This window comes from Mustela nigripes, chromosome 8, assembly GCF_022355385.1.
Source record: "Mustela nigripes isolate SB6536 chromosome 8, MUSNIG.SB6536, whole genome shotgun sequence".
NCBI lineage: Eukaryota > Metazoa > Chordata > Mammalia > Carnivora > Mustelidae > Mustela > Mustela nigripes.
In genome coordinates, this window is record NC_081564.1 from 74,830,494 (window position 1) to 74,845,370 (window position 14,877).

The window sequence follows — 14,877 nt, forward strand, 5'->3', positions numbered from 1 at the left end:
TTCTTCTGGAAGTTATTTTGTTTTCTCAAGCATAAGGAGGAAGGACATCCTTTTGCATATTTAGACTTTTGGGGAGATGGGGGGCAGACATGGCAAAAGGATCTGAAATCATACAAGCATACTCCACACTAAAGACAGGTACGTAGCATTTGAATAGGTTTGCGAAGAGCCTGTTTGTTGTTGCCGATAAATATCATGATATAAATATCATGATACGTGTTTCCTAGACCATTTCCTTTTTTATTTTTTTAAAAAAGATTTTATTTATTTATTTGACAGAGAGAGAGATCACAGGTAGGCAGAGAGGCAGGGGGAAGCAGGCTCCCCACTGAGCAGAGAGCCTGATGCGGGGCTCCACCCCAAGACCCTGAGATCATGACCTGAGCCGAAGGCAGAGGCTTTAACCCACTGCACCACTCAGGAGCCCTTGCTAGACCATTTCTAAGTCAAGATCCCAGCTCCTCGCCCTTTATGAACTAGGTGTCCCCCCATCATAATCACATTTACTGTCTTGTCTCTACAAAAACCTCCCCATCTTCAGGTGTTTTTGTTTGTCTAAAAATCAGCCCATGAGGTGAATTTCTTTATGAGGCTGAATCAACTGAGCTATCCGTTTTACTCACATCTTCTAAAAGTCACCAAAGCTCCTATGAGGTGCAAAAAGCTATGGTCAGTGATGCGGGCATGCACGGGTGGGTGTGCACAGGTGGGTGTGCACGGGTGGGCTGCAGCCAGCTCCCTCCCGCTGCCGGTGGGCATCTCTTCCTGGCTCCGTGTTTTCTTCATCTCACATGCGCAGTAAAAATTGGCCATGGTGATAGTATTTACACCACAGAAATGAGAAAACTCAACAAATCAGTGCACCCTACCCCACACACCCTGGGCAGGTCGTTAAACATTTCCCAGCAGCCACTGAGTGGGGATGGGCATGTGTACGGGGGCAGGGAATTTTCCCTAAGAGGAAACACAGGCCAAGCATGAACTCCACCAAGCTACACTAGGTGGCCCAGCGGCAGGTGACTGCTCTTGAGCCCCCTGTTTGGCTGTTGCCATGCCAACACCAAACGCCAAAGGAAAGCATCCAAACCCATCTCTCATTTTCATTAAGATGCAAACGAAGTTATTCCCCTCGACACTGGGCTGTCTTTGGAATCGGATGGGCTAGTCAAACTGACAAGCAAACTGAAGATGCAAAACAGGTTACAACAGTGCCAGAGGCTGAAAACAGCCTGCAGAGGGCCTGGACGCCAGCCTGAGGCTTACAGGGAGGACTCTTCCTTCAAAGCCCACCAAGGTGTCCTGGAGCACCGCACCTGCAGTCTGATCTTTCGTTAACACTTCCGGACAGTCGTCACCTCCCGCACTTACGGTAGGCCTGCAACTAGCTTGAAATTGTCTTTCGTGTCTCAGTCATTCCTGTGCCCTCTCCTACTTGGTTGGAAGAGTCAGCAGGAATACTGCTTCTGCCCTTGATTCCGGGAGCTATTTCACACTTTTACAGAGGGCCCACGTCCTTGGACAACCAACGACTGGCTTACCTTTCAGATCCTGGTGACTCGTGAGTTGTTTCAGAACTAGAAGCAAAGGAAGAGAGGGTGTTCAGTACGCATGGGCATTCTGAACTGGGGGGCAGGGGAGTTAGAGCTCGCCTGAAACTGAGCCTCTGAGGCTTACCTTCAGCCGTGAGGTTAAACTCAGTGGTCAGTTTCCCATAGCTGTTCTTGATGCAGCAGTCATAGGTGCCCTGGTCCTTCTGACCAGCTTGCATGATGGCCAAGGACACAATGGAGTTGTCACCCGCACTGCAATAGGGGGCATGAATATTTGAACGCTTCATCGTCCTGAGGTTGGAGGTTTCTAATGCACTTATGGAGAAAGAAACATGCTTCCCTGCCCTCATGTTCTGGGCCAGTGGGTTGGCTAAAGAGCAAGACCTCGATGAGCTGTTCAAATCTTTCATTCATCTGAGGGGACGGTCAGCGCGATTTTGGCTTAACATCCTCACTCCAACATGCAATATTAAAACAGAAACATTTGAGAGGTTCAGCTGCTGCTAGTAAAGAACCAAAATGGATTCTGGGGGCTGTCATTAACATTTCTGCTCAGAATTCACCTCAATTATGTTACCAATCCAGATGCCCTGTGCTTAAAGGAGACCTGAAAATTCCAAACCCAAATCTAAACACAGACACAATAAGGGACAAGAGAAAGGAGGTCTCTGCTGTAAATAAGGACACGTGGCTGAGGGTTTTTTTTTTTTTTTTAAATAGGATACCCCCAGACTGAATACCAGCCATCCATCCGCCCTCCCACCCATTCAACATGGTAAGTTCCAGGCACCGTGCTATGAACAGAAAAACCGGTGGTGACGATGATGATGATAGCTAACGTGTACTTAGCACTTGGTATGCATCCGGCATCGTACTGATGACTTAAACATCTATTTCATGTCACACACAGATCAATGTAATGAGAGAAGTGGTATTACTATCCCCACTTCACAGATGAGAAAACTGAGGCAGACAGAGGTCAAGCACGTGACCTAAGTTCCCACAGCTGGGTTGAGCTGGGACTTGAACCAAGAAAGCCTGAGTCTGGAGTCCTCACCTTGATCTCAAGACGCTGCCTCTTCAAGTGATTTGGGATCACTCCCCTCAAATCTGGGATCATGGGAATTATGGCTAACTCTGCAATCTTCATTCCAAAGTCTCACACTAAAAATTTACTTTGTAGCCAAAAAGTTACATTAAATATTGTTGTAGTTTTGTTCGGAATGTTGTTAAACATTCACCAGGTTTGTCTGTTTCAGTTTTGGGTCATTTCACAATTCAAACCCAGATACCACTTATCCTGTCTCAGTTGCTTAGCCCCTGAAGTAGAGACGCTCGGTTGGTTTTTCAGTGGACATCAAGTCTCTGATTTACACATGTCTCATGCACCAATGGCTTGAAAGAAAAGCCCATGAAATGATAATACATCATCCACCGAGACAGCCTCTGAATGCGTCCTGAATGCATGGTGGGAAGTGGACAGTCCCAGTCACAAGCAGAAGATTTCCTGTTGGGCTGCAAAACGCTGAGTCACAGAAGGCCTGGGGTGGTGTCTCTCTGTGTGGCTTCTGACCCAAATTCCCTGATCCTCTGACACCTGATGGAGAACCTTGGAGGCCTCTTCTTGCGCTTCACATGTCACCCAAGGAGAATTTAATTATGGGAGAATGCTCCTGTGCCTGACTTTGCTGTTTAAATAGAACCCCCAGAGACATTTTTAACTTGCAACTTACAAGTTCTGTCTAGGAGAAAAGATAACCCTCAGTGTTTATTATCTGTCAAATATTAACCGGTTTTGTACCTGTTTGCAAAAGTATTATCGATTTGCCCCACAGACTATATAAATCTCCATTTCTCAAATGTTCCTTTGAATGGCTTTACCATCTTCCTGGTTCTTCATTATTTAATGAGCTGAAAGAGATCTTGGCTGTGTGTTTATATTATACTTGCTTGAGAGATTTCAGCTTCTGGGAAATGATGTTTTTACAAGGCAGTGAGATACTTCTTGGAGGGACTGGAATTAAGGTGAAAGAAATTCGATAACATTTAAAAAGCCACTCGAACTAATGTAAATGATTTCTTGATATACAGAGGACACAGGCCTCCCAAATAGTCCCCATAAACCACAGGAGCGGCAAAGGGGTGCCCCTAAGCCAGTGTGGCCAAGAAAGAAGGAAGCCAGCGTGGCTAAGATTGTAAAGGCTTGGCCACGCATCGCCAGCACAGGGCAAGCCTACTGTTGCCAAATGCTCCCCAGAGGGAGGCTGGGTTTTCTAAAGACATCTCAGATGGAAAAGGGACCCAAAGGATTCCAATGCCAATTCTGAGCTAGAGCAAGATGGCAGAAACCCCCACTGGTTAATTATCCTTGGCTGACAACTACAGCAAGTTTTTTAAATGAATAATGAGTGCTTCCTTTCTATAAAGCTCTAGGGAGCAGCCTTGATTTTAAAATCAAGTCATTTATTCCCCATTAAAATTCTTCTGAAGCCACACACAAGACGGACGGGATGAGAGCAGCGTTTTAGGCAGCAAACGTGACTCCACCCGCGACAACCCCGTTAGATGTTCTGGAGAGATGTCACGGCAAAGAAACTGTAGCTCAAATCTGCCTTGGTTGCATTTGGGACCTAATTTCCGGACATGGGTTCCCAGAGGACCCATTTGATTTCATTCGACAGAAAGCTCTCCGGTTGTGCTTCCTTTTTCAGGCTACTTGTGGCGAGATGAAGGGGGTAGGAACCTCCGTGACTCAGGGAGCTGAACAGGGACCTCCTTTGGCAGAAAAAGCACCTGAGGACTGTTGGAGTGACAGTCGTTGCCACGGAGCCCAGTGATCTGTTTAAGAACCAGCCACGCCCCCTCCAGTGTGTCAGATGAAGCTCCAGGTCCGCAGTTCACCCGAGCGAGCGTGTATTGCCAGCACCGCGTGCTAGGAAGCCGTTCGCCAGGTTCACTCCACACGGGAATTCTCGGCAATGATTCTCTCCCTCCTCCCCTCCTCTCCATCCCAGAACCAAACAGCTTTTCCCATCTCAGAAAGGGCTGTTTATCACCCTCCAAGCGGCTGCTTTCAACGACCTCATGGTGGAGAGGCAGTTTTCCTTCTCTTCTTTCTTTGGGTTCACCTTTTCAGCATTGGAATTTGTCAGGCTCATGGGAATTATGACACAGAGAACACAGCCAAATTCACAGACATGCAGAAGAGAGAGCTCTGTACTCTTGGGACCACAGAACCTCCACCTAGAAAATGATCTGACCCGTTTCCCTGATTCTAGAAACATCATGAAAAGTTTCCTGACTTCCTGAGGCCCCAAAACTCAGGGATGGCAGAGCCCAGCTAAGAACCCTCCATGGCTTCCTCTGTCTAGACATCTGTCTTCGGTTACTTACTCGTCTTGGATACTTTGGGTGTGGGGTTTCGACTTTAGTTTCCCTTTTCACTTCCTATAATAATTTTCTTCTAGAACTACATTGTGAAACACGCAACAGCAGTGAAAAGTGACCGGGCAAATAGCGCACCTTCTCTGCACTTGGGCTATTGACTTTGAATCTTTTGTCCACCAGACAGTAGAATCTTCATGAATTTCTGCAAACTGGCAGCTTAATTTAATATTCCCAGAGTGGTCAGGGTACATCTCGGCTTGGATCTTTTTCAGTAATATCGGAGCTGTGAAGGAGAGATTTGCAGGTCAGTGTTCTTACAACAGTTGCAAAGATAGACTTCATGGTGGGGAAGAGACTTTGCCATTGTATCACATGTCATGCTAACAACAATCCCCCAAATGGGATAATAATTATTACCCTCCATTCATGGATGAGGAAGCCAAGTGTCTGAGGGGAGAAGTGGCATACCTAAACAGTCAGAAAAATGAACTAATCCACCTCATTTTTCACTACAAAACACTCCACGAGTGAGCTCTGTAATGCACAAATTACAGAAATAGAATGTGAGAGACTTTTTTTTTTTTTTTTAAGAAGAGGGTGGGGGGCTGGGGATACCTAGCCTATAAACCTGGGCCAAATAGAGATGCTTTTAAAGGATCACCAGATGGTCCAGGTCAAAATCAGAGCTGGGGATTAGGAGCAGAATAAAATCCAGATGGGTGGGTTATCTCTGAATAACATTCATCCATCTTTCCCCTTGATCTATTGTCTTGGCTGAAAATATCCTAACGGAGTGCAGTGATGTCTGACATCAATTTCATTAGCAAAAGAGAAGCATCTTCTTGAATGAAATAGGAGCGAGCAAGAAACCATTCGGGGGTTAGCCTGAGCTCTTTGAACAGCGCCTTTTTAATTAAACCCGGGATGAGCGCACAGCCGGATGGGGAAATGTGTCATTACTCAGGCCAGCCACTGGGCGGCAGGACAGACATTAGAACGGGACACGGACGGCGGACCCAGCCAGGTGGGCAGAGTGATTTGGCCATAAGGTTACTGGAAACCTGGTGTCAATCTTCTGCAAACCGACTTCCCTAACGCTGCAGCGGTGGTAACCCAAAACATGACGTAATCCTCCGCCAAGCCAGAAGTCCTCGATGCTGACGCTTTGTTTGCCCCTTTCCCACGAATCCCACTGTGAAGGCGCCAATGGATTAAAGGTGCCTCTCTTCCCTCCTTGATGCCAACAGACATGTGGGCAACAGAATGCACATTTAAAAGCTTATTTTCTTCCCAGAAAGTGATAATGGGCTGATCAGGGAATAAGTCCCCCAACTAGGAAGTAGCTGAAGATACTGACAATATGATGGGAGAGAGAAAACATACCAAGTGCTTATCGATGGCGACCTCCATTTCAGTGCGAATGGCCGATGGGGCTAGCTGGGCTAGGTCCTGAGGCCATTGGTCTCAAACTCTCGGTCCAGACCCAGCCTGCCTCCTCCTCTGGGACCTAATTCCTCAAGGGCCCTTCCAACACTTATGCAGGGACAGCCTTCATGATGATTTGTGGAAACCTGAATGTTCCTAAAGCAGCCAACCCTGTCCACTGCGCATTCTGAGTTCTGAACACAGAAAGTTGGGGGGACAGAGGGAAGGGCATACAGTGGGCAGCAGGACGAAATGAGGGTCCCGGAGAGCTAGAAAGCTGGCTTCGACAAGAGGTCTGGGGGCTTCCGAAAGGACCTCTCTTTGGGTGGGAGGAAGGGAGAGATGGAGAGGAAGGAGCTACAGGGAAGCCTGGGAGTGTGGCTGGGTTTTCCTTCTGTGCGTATTCTGGCCAAGTGTTGGGTGGAAAGACTAGAATAGAAAGCTTTGAATGTCCCCAGGAAAGGTTACTCAGTTTTATTTCTTTGAGTCATGTGAGGCACAGCACCCCCCACATACTAACTCCTTCCCTGAGTGGTCTGTGGTTTGAGAGCGCAGCCTCCCTCCCAGAAGAGCAATGCGCTGACCCAGGGGGTCTTGGGGACACCCAGCACAAGCTCCATCAGTCCGCGCTTACCTGCAGCGTCCTTGTTCCTACAGAAACTCGAAAAACCACGGAAAAGGATTCCAAATAGATATTTCCCTTGGGGCTGAAACCACTTTAGAAATCTTATAAAATACTGCTCCATCCTCTTTAAATATGTGGGTTTTTGGATTTTTTTTTTTTTCTTTATTTGAGAGAGGAGAGCCACAAGCTGGGGAGGGGCAGAGGGGGAGGGCAGACTCACCACTGAGCATTCCCAACTTGGGATTCCCAACTTGGAACTGGATCCCAGGACCCCAGGATCATGACGTGAGCTGAAGGCAGACACTTAACCGACGGAGCCACCTGGGTGCCCCAACTTTAAATGTTTTAAAACATGTCTCCTAGAGACCTGGCTGGATGCCCCCAAACGTTCTGAAGGGAGTTTTGTATTGAATCCTGCCTGCAGCAGGCGCAGAGGGCCCGCAGTGTCCACAGGAATAAGGAGCATCAGTGTGGAGGTCTGAAAACTCCGGCAGGAGGAGCAAAGCCCCCTTAGCGTGAAGGGGGCCCCCAGCATCAAGATCCCACATGCGCAGATGGCATCACTGGCTGCGGAGGCTTCTCTTCTGACTCCTCCCACCCATGGGGAGGGAAAGAAGAGCTCTGAAATAACAGAGGCTAAAATTCGGGTTAAGGGGTGGAGTTTGGGGTTGAGGCAGCACTCCCATTGCAAAGCAGCGATGACAGCATTTATAGCGCTTTGAGACTCAGTTGGTTTGAAACCTGGAACGGAGTCCCCAGGGCACTTTAGACTCAGACAAAGAGGAGGGTAAGTTGGAAAGAAATTTTATGTTCACATTTGGAAGAGAATCCAGGATTCAATTAAGCTGTTTTTAATGAAAATCACCAATTAAAGAGGAGACTCCCAAATTGTACCTAAATGTTTATTTCTGTAAATCCTGCTTAGTGTGTGGTCTATTTAATTATACTAATTAGCTACACTGATGAATGCTTCTGTTTATCTTTTAAAATATTTTTTAAAGGATAATTAAACAGAAAGTCATCTTAATCACACTCCCTTGGTTAAACCTACCTCCCGGCAGCCTCTTTTAGCGGTTCTCTCTCGAGATCACCTGGGGACCTGTTAGAAACCACTTTCTCGGGGCACCTGGGTGGCTCGGATGGTTGGCGTCTGCCTTCGGCTCAGGTCTTGATCTCCAGGTCCTGGGGTGGAGCCCCGCATTGGGCTCCCAGCTCAGCGGGGAGCTTACTTCTCTCTCTCCCTCTGCCTCTCCCCCTGCTTGTGTGTTCTTTCTCTAATGAATAAATAAAATCTTTTAAAAAAAAGAAAGAAAGAAGCCACTTTCTCCAGCCTGAAACTTGAATCAAAAACTCTGGAGGTAGAGCCTGGCAGTCTGCATACAGGAGCTGGGCCTCCGGCTCACCAGCCCAAACGCTAACAGCGACAGCCACGGAGCCTCACCTTTCCCGTCTCTTCTGCAAGGCGGCTCCTCCGCGTCTTGTCTCTCGTCTGGGCCTGATGCCGGTGGTTCAGGTGCAGGAATCCTTCTGAGAAGGCTCGAACTCCGCCTGACGTTCTCCTTCTCCTCCAAACGCAGCCTCAGGGCGGCCACCCTGGACAGAAGTTTCTTCTTCACGCCCTCAGCTATGGGTCCTCTCCCTGAAGCCTCTTGCTTCTTGACCTCCCTGGAGCCACTCCCTGCTGCGGGGGACTTGGGGAAGCCGAGGGTCTGGGCGGCCATGTGCCCGAGCTTCTCGTCCCTGGGTTTTTGCCTAGAGCCCAGGCTGGAGCCCTGTTGGCATGGGGACGGCAGTATCTCGGGAGCTTTCTCCGACACACATCCACCTGCCGTGGAGTCCAAGGTCACAGCAGGCGAGCCCGATGCGCCGGTGGATGTGGCTTCCCCGGTGCGGGGCTCCTCCCCTGTAGGTTCCTGGATTTTGTGTCTTTCTGAAAAGTTTGTGATGTTTCCTTCAGGACAGGTGGTAAAAGGCAACCGAGTAAGAGCACTGGGAGACAGTGGATGTTTCCCACACTCACTCTCAATGGCTCCTCTGTCCTTTGAGTCAGAAAATGTGTAGGGGTGGCTTCTGGGCCCCACTACACCCTTCTCAGAGACGTCATGAATTTGACCCGAGGAGTCGCGAATATCCGCTCCAACACATGCGCGAGTCATCACCGCGGGCCCATCAGAAAGAGGTAAAGTGGGGAAAACAGACTCTGCTTTGTCGTTTTTACTGCGTTCAGCCTCCCCCGAGCTTCTCTCGCTGCGCTCTTGCATTTGGCCGATTCCATGAGCCCGGGGACGTGCTCCCTGACCTTCGTCAGGACTCGGGACTTGCAAGACGGCCGGCTGGACGGCCGGTCTCTGGCCCATGGGCCCAGCATCCTGTTCACTGTCCTCGCTGACAACAGACACGGAGGACGCGGGAGGCCCCGCCGTCTCAGCCCGGGCACACACCGCATCCGTGGGGTCCACAGAGGACTCCACGACCTTCAGGCGGGTCAGAAAGCGTTTAAAGAAAGCAGCGTGATCCGCCTGGACTCGGTTGCCCTCTCGGTTTTGGCTCACACCGTCAGCGTTTTCTCTCTTTCCAGTTTCCGAAGGCTCGCATAGCAAATCTGCGACTTCTAATTCCTTTTCGTCCACAGGATCCACTGAGGACTCTAGGAGTCTGGGTTGGCTCAAATACTCAGACGAAAGACTCCTCCAGGATGCATGGCTGGCTGATTTTCCACTAACGAGCGTTTCTCTGTCAATGGCAAGTGCTGAGCCAGACTCAGCCGGAGGGCCGTGAGCCTTGAGAACGTCAGGACCCGCTTCCAGCTCCTTGGACTCGGAACCTGGCTGTTGTCTGGGTGGCCAGACTTCTGGAACGGAAGCTTCCAGAGTTATAATCTTGAGCTTGCTTCCTGTTTCCCAAAGTCCTGGCCTGCTCCCTCCGGACTCTTCCAGGGGGACATTAGAGAGAGGAGAAATGTGGCTTGGAGCCTGACCTCCAACTTCCACAGCGGCTTCAGCCGCCTTGCACACACTAGTCCCCGAGCTTGAGCTCTGTCGTCTCTCCTCCCTGGAGTTTGCTGATAAGCAGTCCGAGGACGCTGGGTCTATCTGCCCTCGGGCAACTGGCATCCTGGGCCAGCTTTCTTGGAGATCATCTTCAGGAGGAGAACTCTTTTGGCGTAAGCTCTCTGGCTGGATCCTCTGTGTTGTTTCACTTTCTTTGTCTTGGAAATGCTCCTCGAGGCTCCTCCGGCCTGCTCCATCCTCGGCCGGGTTCTTATTTCCAGAATGGTTATCAGTCTGAAGAGGGGAAGTGCAGGAGAAACCCTCTCCTTCTGGGAGCTGAGGAACGTGGATGTGGACTTCTGGCCCCCCGGGAGCCAGGCCAAAGGGCTCTTCTAGAGATGCCATTGTGGAATAATTAAAAATATGGCCCAACTGTTCATTGGAAGGAAGCTGGCAAGTATTTCCTTCCGGAGCCTGAGGGGAACTCTCCCTGGGACCATTGGGGTGACTGTCCTCCGCGATTGAAACAGGGAGGTATTTGGCTGGGTGGACTTTGGTGGCCATGGTAACCGTCGATGTGTCCCCACTTTCCCTGGTCACCTGAAGACCCTCAAGATTAGCAGTTAAAGACACCAGCTTCTCAGGAGGAAACATCACCACTGAACCATTTCCGGCTGGTGTGTCTGCAGTGCCTGGGGCACGGGTCCTGGGGCTCTCGTCACCGCCTTCTGGAAACTGCACAGAAGAGCTGTTGTCAGAACACAGCGGCTGTCTTTCCTCAAACCCTCCGGAGCTGCCGGGGCTTGGCCTCTCCCGGCCAGGCTGGACTGCGGAGACCAGCGCGGAGGTGACATTCTCCGTCTCTGCTAAATTTTCCCCTGTGCCACCTTCGCTGGCCTGCGAAATGTTCCAGGCAAAAGTATTGGTAAAAAGAGGTGGCGTGGCAGAGTCTCCCCCCTTGCTGCTCCTGCACGGGTGCTGTGGGAACTCAGAATGCTGCGTGTGAGAGAGGATGCCTGGCATCTCGTTATCAGGAGAACGTGAATCAGATACTTTGCTTTGAATCTCCGCCGGCTCTAAGTCCGTGGAGCAAGTTTCCGGAGGCAAATATCTATCAGCTGAGGCTCCAGCAGGAGAATCCATTGTGTCCCGTGTTCCTTGGTCTCGTGCTTCAAGACGCTCCAACACGCTTGCTGCTTCCCTGCCCCCTGGCTCATCGCATGGAGTTTCCAGGGTGAGGCTGGGCTTTTCGGGTTCCGGGGAAGCAACAGAGAGAGCCTTGGGCTCCCAGGGGTCAGCACTGCCCTCTTGGGGGAGAAGCACTGACAGCTCCCGGGGGGATATATTTTCATTATGGGCATCTGGGATGCTCAGCTCATATCCTGGTTCTGGCCAGGAACCTCCAAGTACATGGTCTTTTCTGTCCTGCTTTTCTCCGTGTTGTGGACATTGAGTACAGCTTCCTAGCTCCACGTGTCGGGCCAAGGATGTGCCTTCCTCATTGATCCCTCCTGCGTTGGGGAAGGAATTTGTTGTGGTCCCAGCAAATGCAGACTCTTCCCCAGCAGGATCTGAGAAAGCTGGCAGCTGGCTGAGAAAGTCTCTCTCCCTGACTGTTTCCCGAATTTGCACCTAGGAAGATGAAAGTGATATTAATAGACTTGTTCCTAGGAGAGCCCACAATTGGGCATTCCTGTGAGCCCAAGAATGTTAATCCTCGATGACTGTAATAATGGACAAGAGGAGAAGCAGGAATGATTGAAATCTAAACGCCGGTCCCCAGACCCTCTCTAGCTATTAGAGACTTCCTGGAGAAATGCACATTTAAGCAACTGTGTTCCAGGGGACCCTTGGTCAAATTCCCCATTTTAAACAAAAAGCCTTCCGACAGTCGTCAGATGATGCTTTCTTGTCTCTCAGGAGGAAAGACAGAAATAAATTGAATGTAAACTATTTTGATCAAGTTAAGCCACCAGAGCTTGCATGCATCTCTCCAGAAAGATACATTTCACATGATCATAACAAATGAAATATACAAGGCTTGTAAAGTAGCAATGAATAAACTTTGTCCCCAGTAATGGCTAATCATGTTACTAAAGAACAGAGAAAGGCCTGTCCTTTGAACCTGCCTCTAATGAAGTAACGGGGTTATGTCGGGTTATGTCGGGTCACCAGCGCTTCCAATTGTTTCTGCCCCAGGAGGATTATAGAATTCTACAATGCCTCTTCCACTTTAAAACGGATGTCCCGTGGCAGGCGGACCATGCCCATGAGAAGTAGAAGATTCAGGGAAGAGAGAGAGAGAGAAACGGGTGGAGGAAGGAAGGAAGGAAGGGAGGAGAGAGGGGAGGGGGGTAAGGAGAGAGGAAACTCACTTTGTGAGCAGTAAATCCTGACTCTTGTATGATACCGGTTATTGTTGAAGGAAGCAACAAGATCTTAGACTACATTCTTATCTCTTACAACTTGAATTTCATCAATTATTTCAACACACGTCAAAATCACGCCCAGGCAACAAAAAGGGAATTGCTGCTACATTTTGGCAAGTACCTCCGTCTTCACCTCCAGGACCCCGCTTTAGAGCAACCCCTTTCGATAGGACAGAAACTGATACCTGGGCTTATAAAGGAGAGGAGACAGAGTCTCACAGGGCATAACAAAGACAACCTGGAATGTTTCTGGGCACAGTGTGGCTCCAAGTCCCAAGGCTCACTCCCAGAAACCGCACGGGAGAATCCTGGGTCTTCTGCCCTGCCGTCAATCCCTTTACGTACTACCAGTGGGAGAGAGACCAGCAGAGCCACACCGCCCGACACTCCCCCAAGGCTGCCTGCTGTCAGCAGTGATTCCCCTCTCATCTCTCCTCCTTCAACCCACCCTGACGTTCATTTAATTCTGAACTTATTGGCATAAAAGGGCCTCACGAGCAAGAAGAAACTCAGTATCATTTCCTGTGCTATCCACTCCATGAGGGCTGGGACCATCTTCTATTCAACAAATGTTTCTTGACCGCCTCCAGCGTATCAGGGAGTGTCCCTGGTAGTGCGATAGAGCACAGGCAATCTGCCCCGCAGCCGGGAAGGAGCTCCCTTTCTATGTGGTCTTCGAGGCTGTTAGTTACAGCAATTAGCACCCGGCAGGTGCACCATGAGCACTTGTTGAAAGAAGGAGTAAATGAATGAACCACGCACGATCAGGGAGCTCAAGCCAACATCACCCATGAAACCTCTACAAGCTGAAGGGCTTTGGACTTCCCGTCTGCTCCTGACTTTGGGAAAACTCTATTTTTAAAAAGTCCTTTAACCAGAAGCTGGGGCACTACTGAATCACATCCCGGTGTTTCTAAAAAGAAAAATGTACTTATTCTCTTTCTGTATCCCCCATCACCTTAAAATGGAAAAGAGAAAACAAGGAAAACTTCTGGGAAACACAAAGCAAGGGTGTTTTTTTTCTTCTTCTTCTTAGTATCAAGAAATTTAAGATGTGTATGGTTTTACCTCTATACCTGAACCTCTATGCTCTTTTCATTTGCCTTTTTTGTTCACTATTTTCATAATGAGACTATTAGTACAAATATACTGAAATATGAAGAAAGAAAATTGGGGTAGCTTCCTGGGCATGACTTGAGAAATGAAGACAGACTGTCCAGTTAAAAACACCACGACCCTTTCCTGAGCCTTCTTCCCTGGCCTGAATTTTTGCTACCGGTGTCGGTCCTTTATTTTAAGATCCTGTCATCATCACATTATCCTCAGTGCCAACAGACATTTATGGAGTAGCTGCCTTGTGTACAACTCTCTGCCAGGCACTGGACAGTTTTTTCCCAAAGGGCTCCCACTAAAAAGCCCTATGTTACTTACTGGGATTTTAACCACCCATTATTGCTTATTCCCCCCCCCCCCAAAAAAAAACAGAGTTATAGGCTGACACCTAGAAGACACTGGTGTGTGGAGTGAATGAGTGACAGGACAAATAAGTTTTGATCAGGGAGAGTTTGGTCATTGAGATACATCAGCATAACCACGGTATCTTGCCTTAATTTCCAGAGCAGTCATGTTCCTGTTAATGTATATTCTCTCCTCCCCTCTCTTGCTTTAAAAATAAAGTCCCATTTTAAAATAGCCTAGTGAAGCCCCACATAGGTAAAGAAGTATGGCAAACCCTTGACTGTGTAAATTCATCTACTCGACAAACGTTTACTGAGCATCTACTATGTTCCAAGTTCTATTCTAAGCACCAGGGAAGCATCAGTGAGCATAACAAAGACTGCTGGCCTTTTGGAAATTATGTCCAGGCAACAAGCCACACAAACAGTCCACTGCTGATGTGAAATTCCATAAATGTTATTTGAAACAATGGGATTTTCTCAAAGTGGAACTTTTAACAGCCCAGTGTATGCTCGTCAAGGCTGAGACACAGTTCCAAGGGCAGGCTCCTTGGGTCTCATTCAGAGACTGACTCAGAAAAAGAGGGAAACCACAGACTCACACCTTTCAAATGAGTCAGGCCTTTCTTTTAGGAGGAGATCTCTCAGGGAGGTCATTGTGAAAGAACCCCAGCAAGTGATTCTCCTGCCGCTCGGCTGTTCTCATTACAGAGTAAGTGTTGAAACTCATGAGGTGCTGGTGGTCAGAAAGCTGTTCTCATTCAGATGAAAAGATGGGGTGGGTCTGGGGTTCCAGGAGGACGCCCAGTGCAGTGGGAGAAGTGTGGACTCCGAGGTCTGGGAACCTGAGTTCAGCTCAGTACAGTATTGTATACATGACCCCAAGTAACCTCTTGGGCCTCTCTGACCCTCAGTCTCCTCCTCCAGGGCTAACCACACATTTGTCGGCACCATCCTGTCGAATCCCTGACTCTGACTGACATTAGCTTCCCTTGTTGTCTGTGAAAAGAAAGT

At 49.0% G+C, this 14,877-nt stretch overlaps 1 protein-coding gene across 1 annotated transcript in view; it reads right to left on the reverse strand.

Annotated features, from left to right (window-relative positions):
- The window catches only part of ALPK2 (alpha kinase 2), a 40,378-nt gene extending 27,180 nt beyond the window's left edge, over positions 1-13,198 (reverse strand). Inside the window, exons 1-5 of the mRNA XM_059408074.1 lie at positions 13,169-13,198; positions 8,429-11,609; positions 5,073-5,220; positions 1,675-1,802; positions 1,539-1,574 (exon numbers count right to left, since the gene is read on the reverse strand). Of these exons, the coding sequence (XP_059264057.1) occupies positions 1,539-1,574; positions 1,675-1,802; positions 5,073-5,220; positions 8,429-11,609; positions 13,169-13,198 (3,523 nt within the window). The remainder of the gene's footprint in view (positions 1-1,538; positions 1,575-1,674; positions 1,803-5,072; positions 5,221-8,428; positions 11,610-13,168) is intronic.
- Between the last annotated feature and the right edge of the window lie 1,679 nt (positions 13,199-14,877).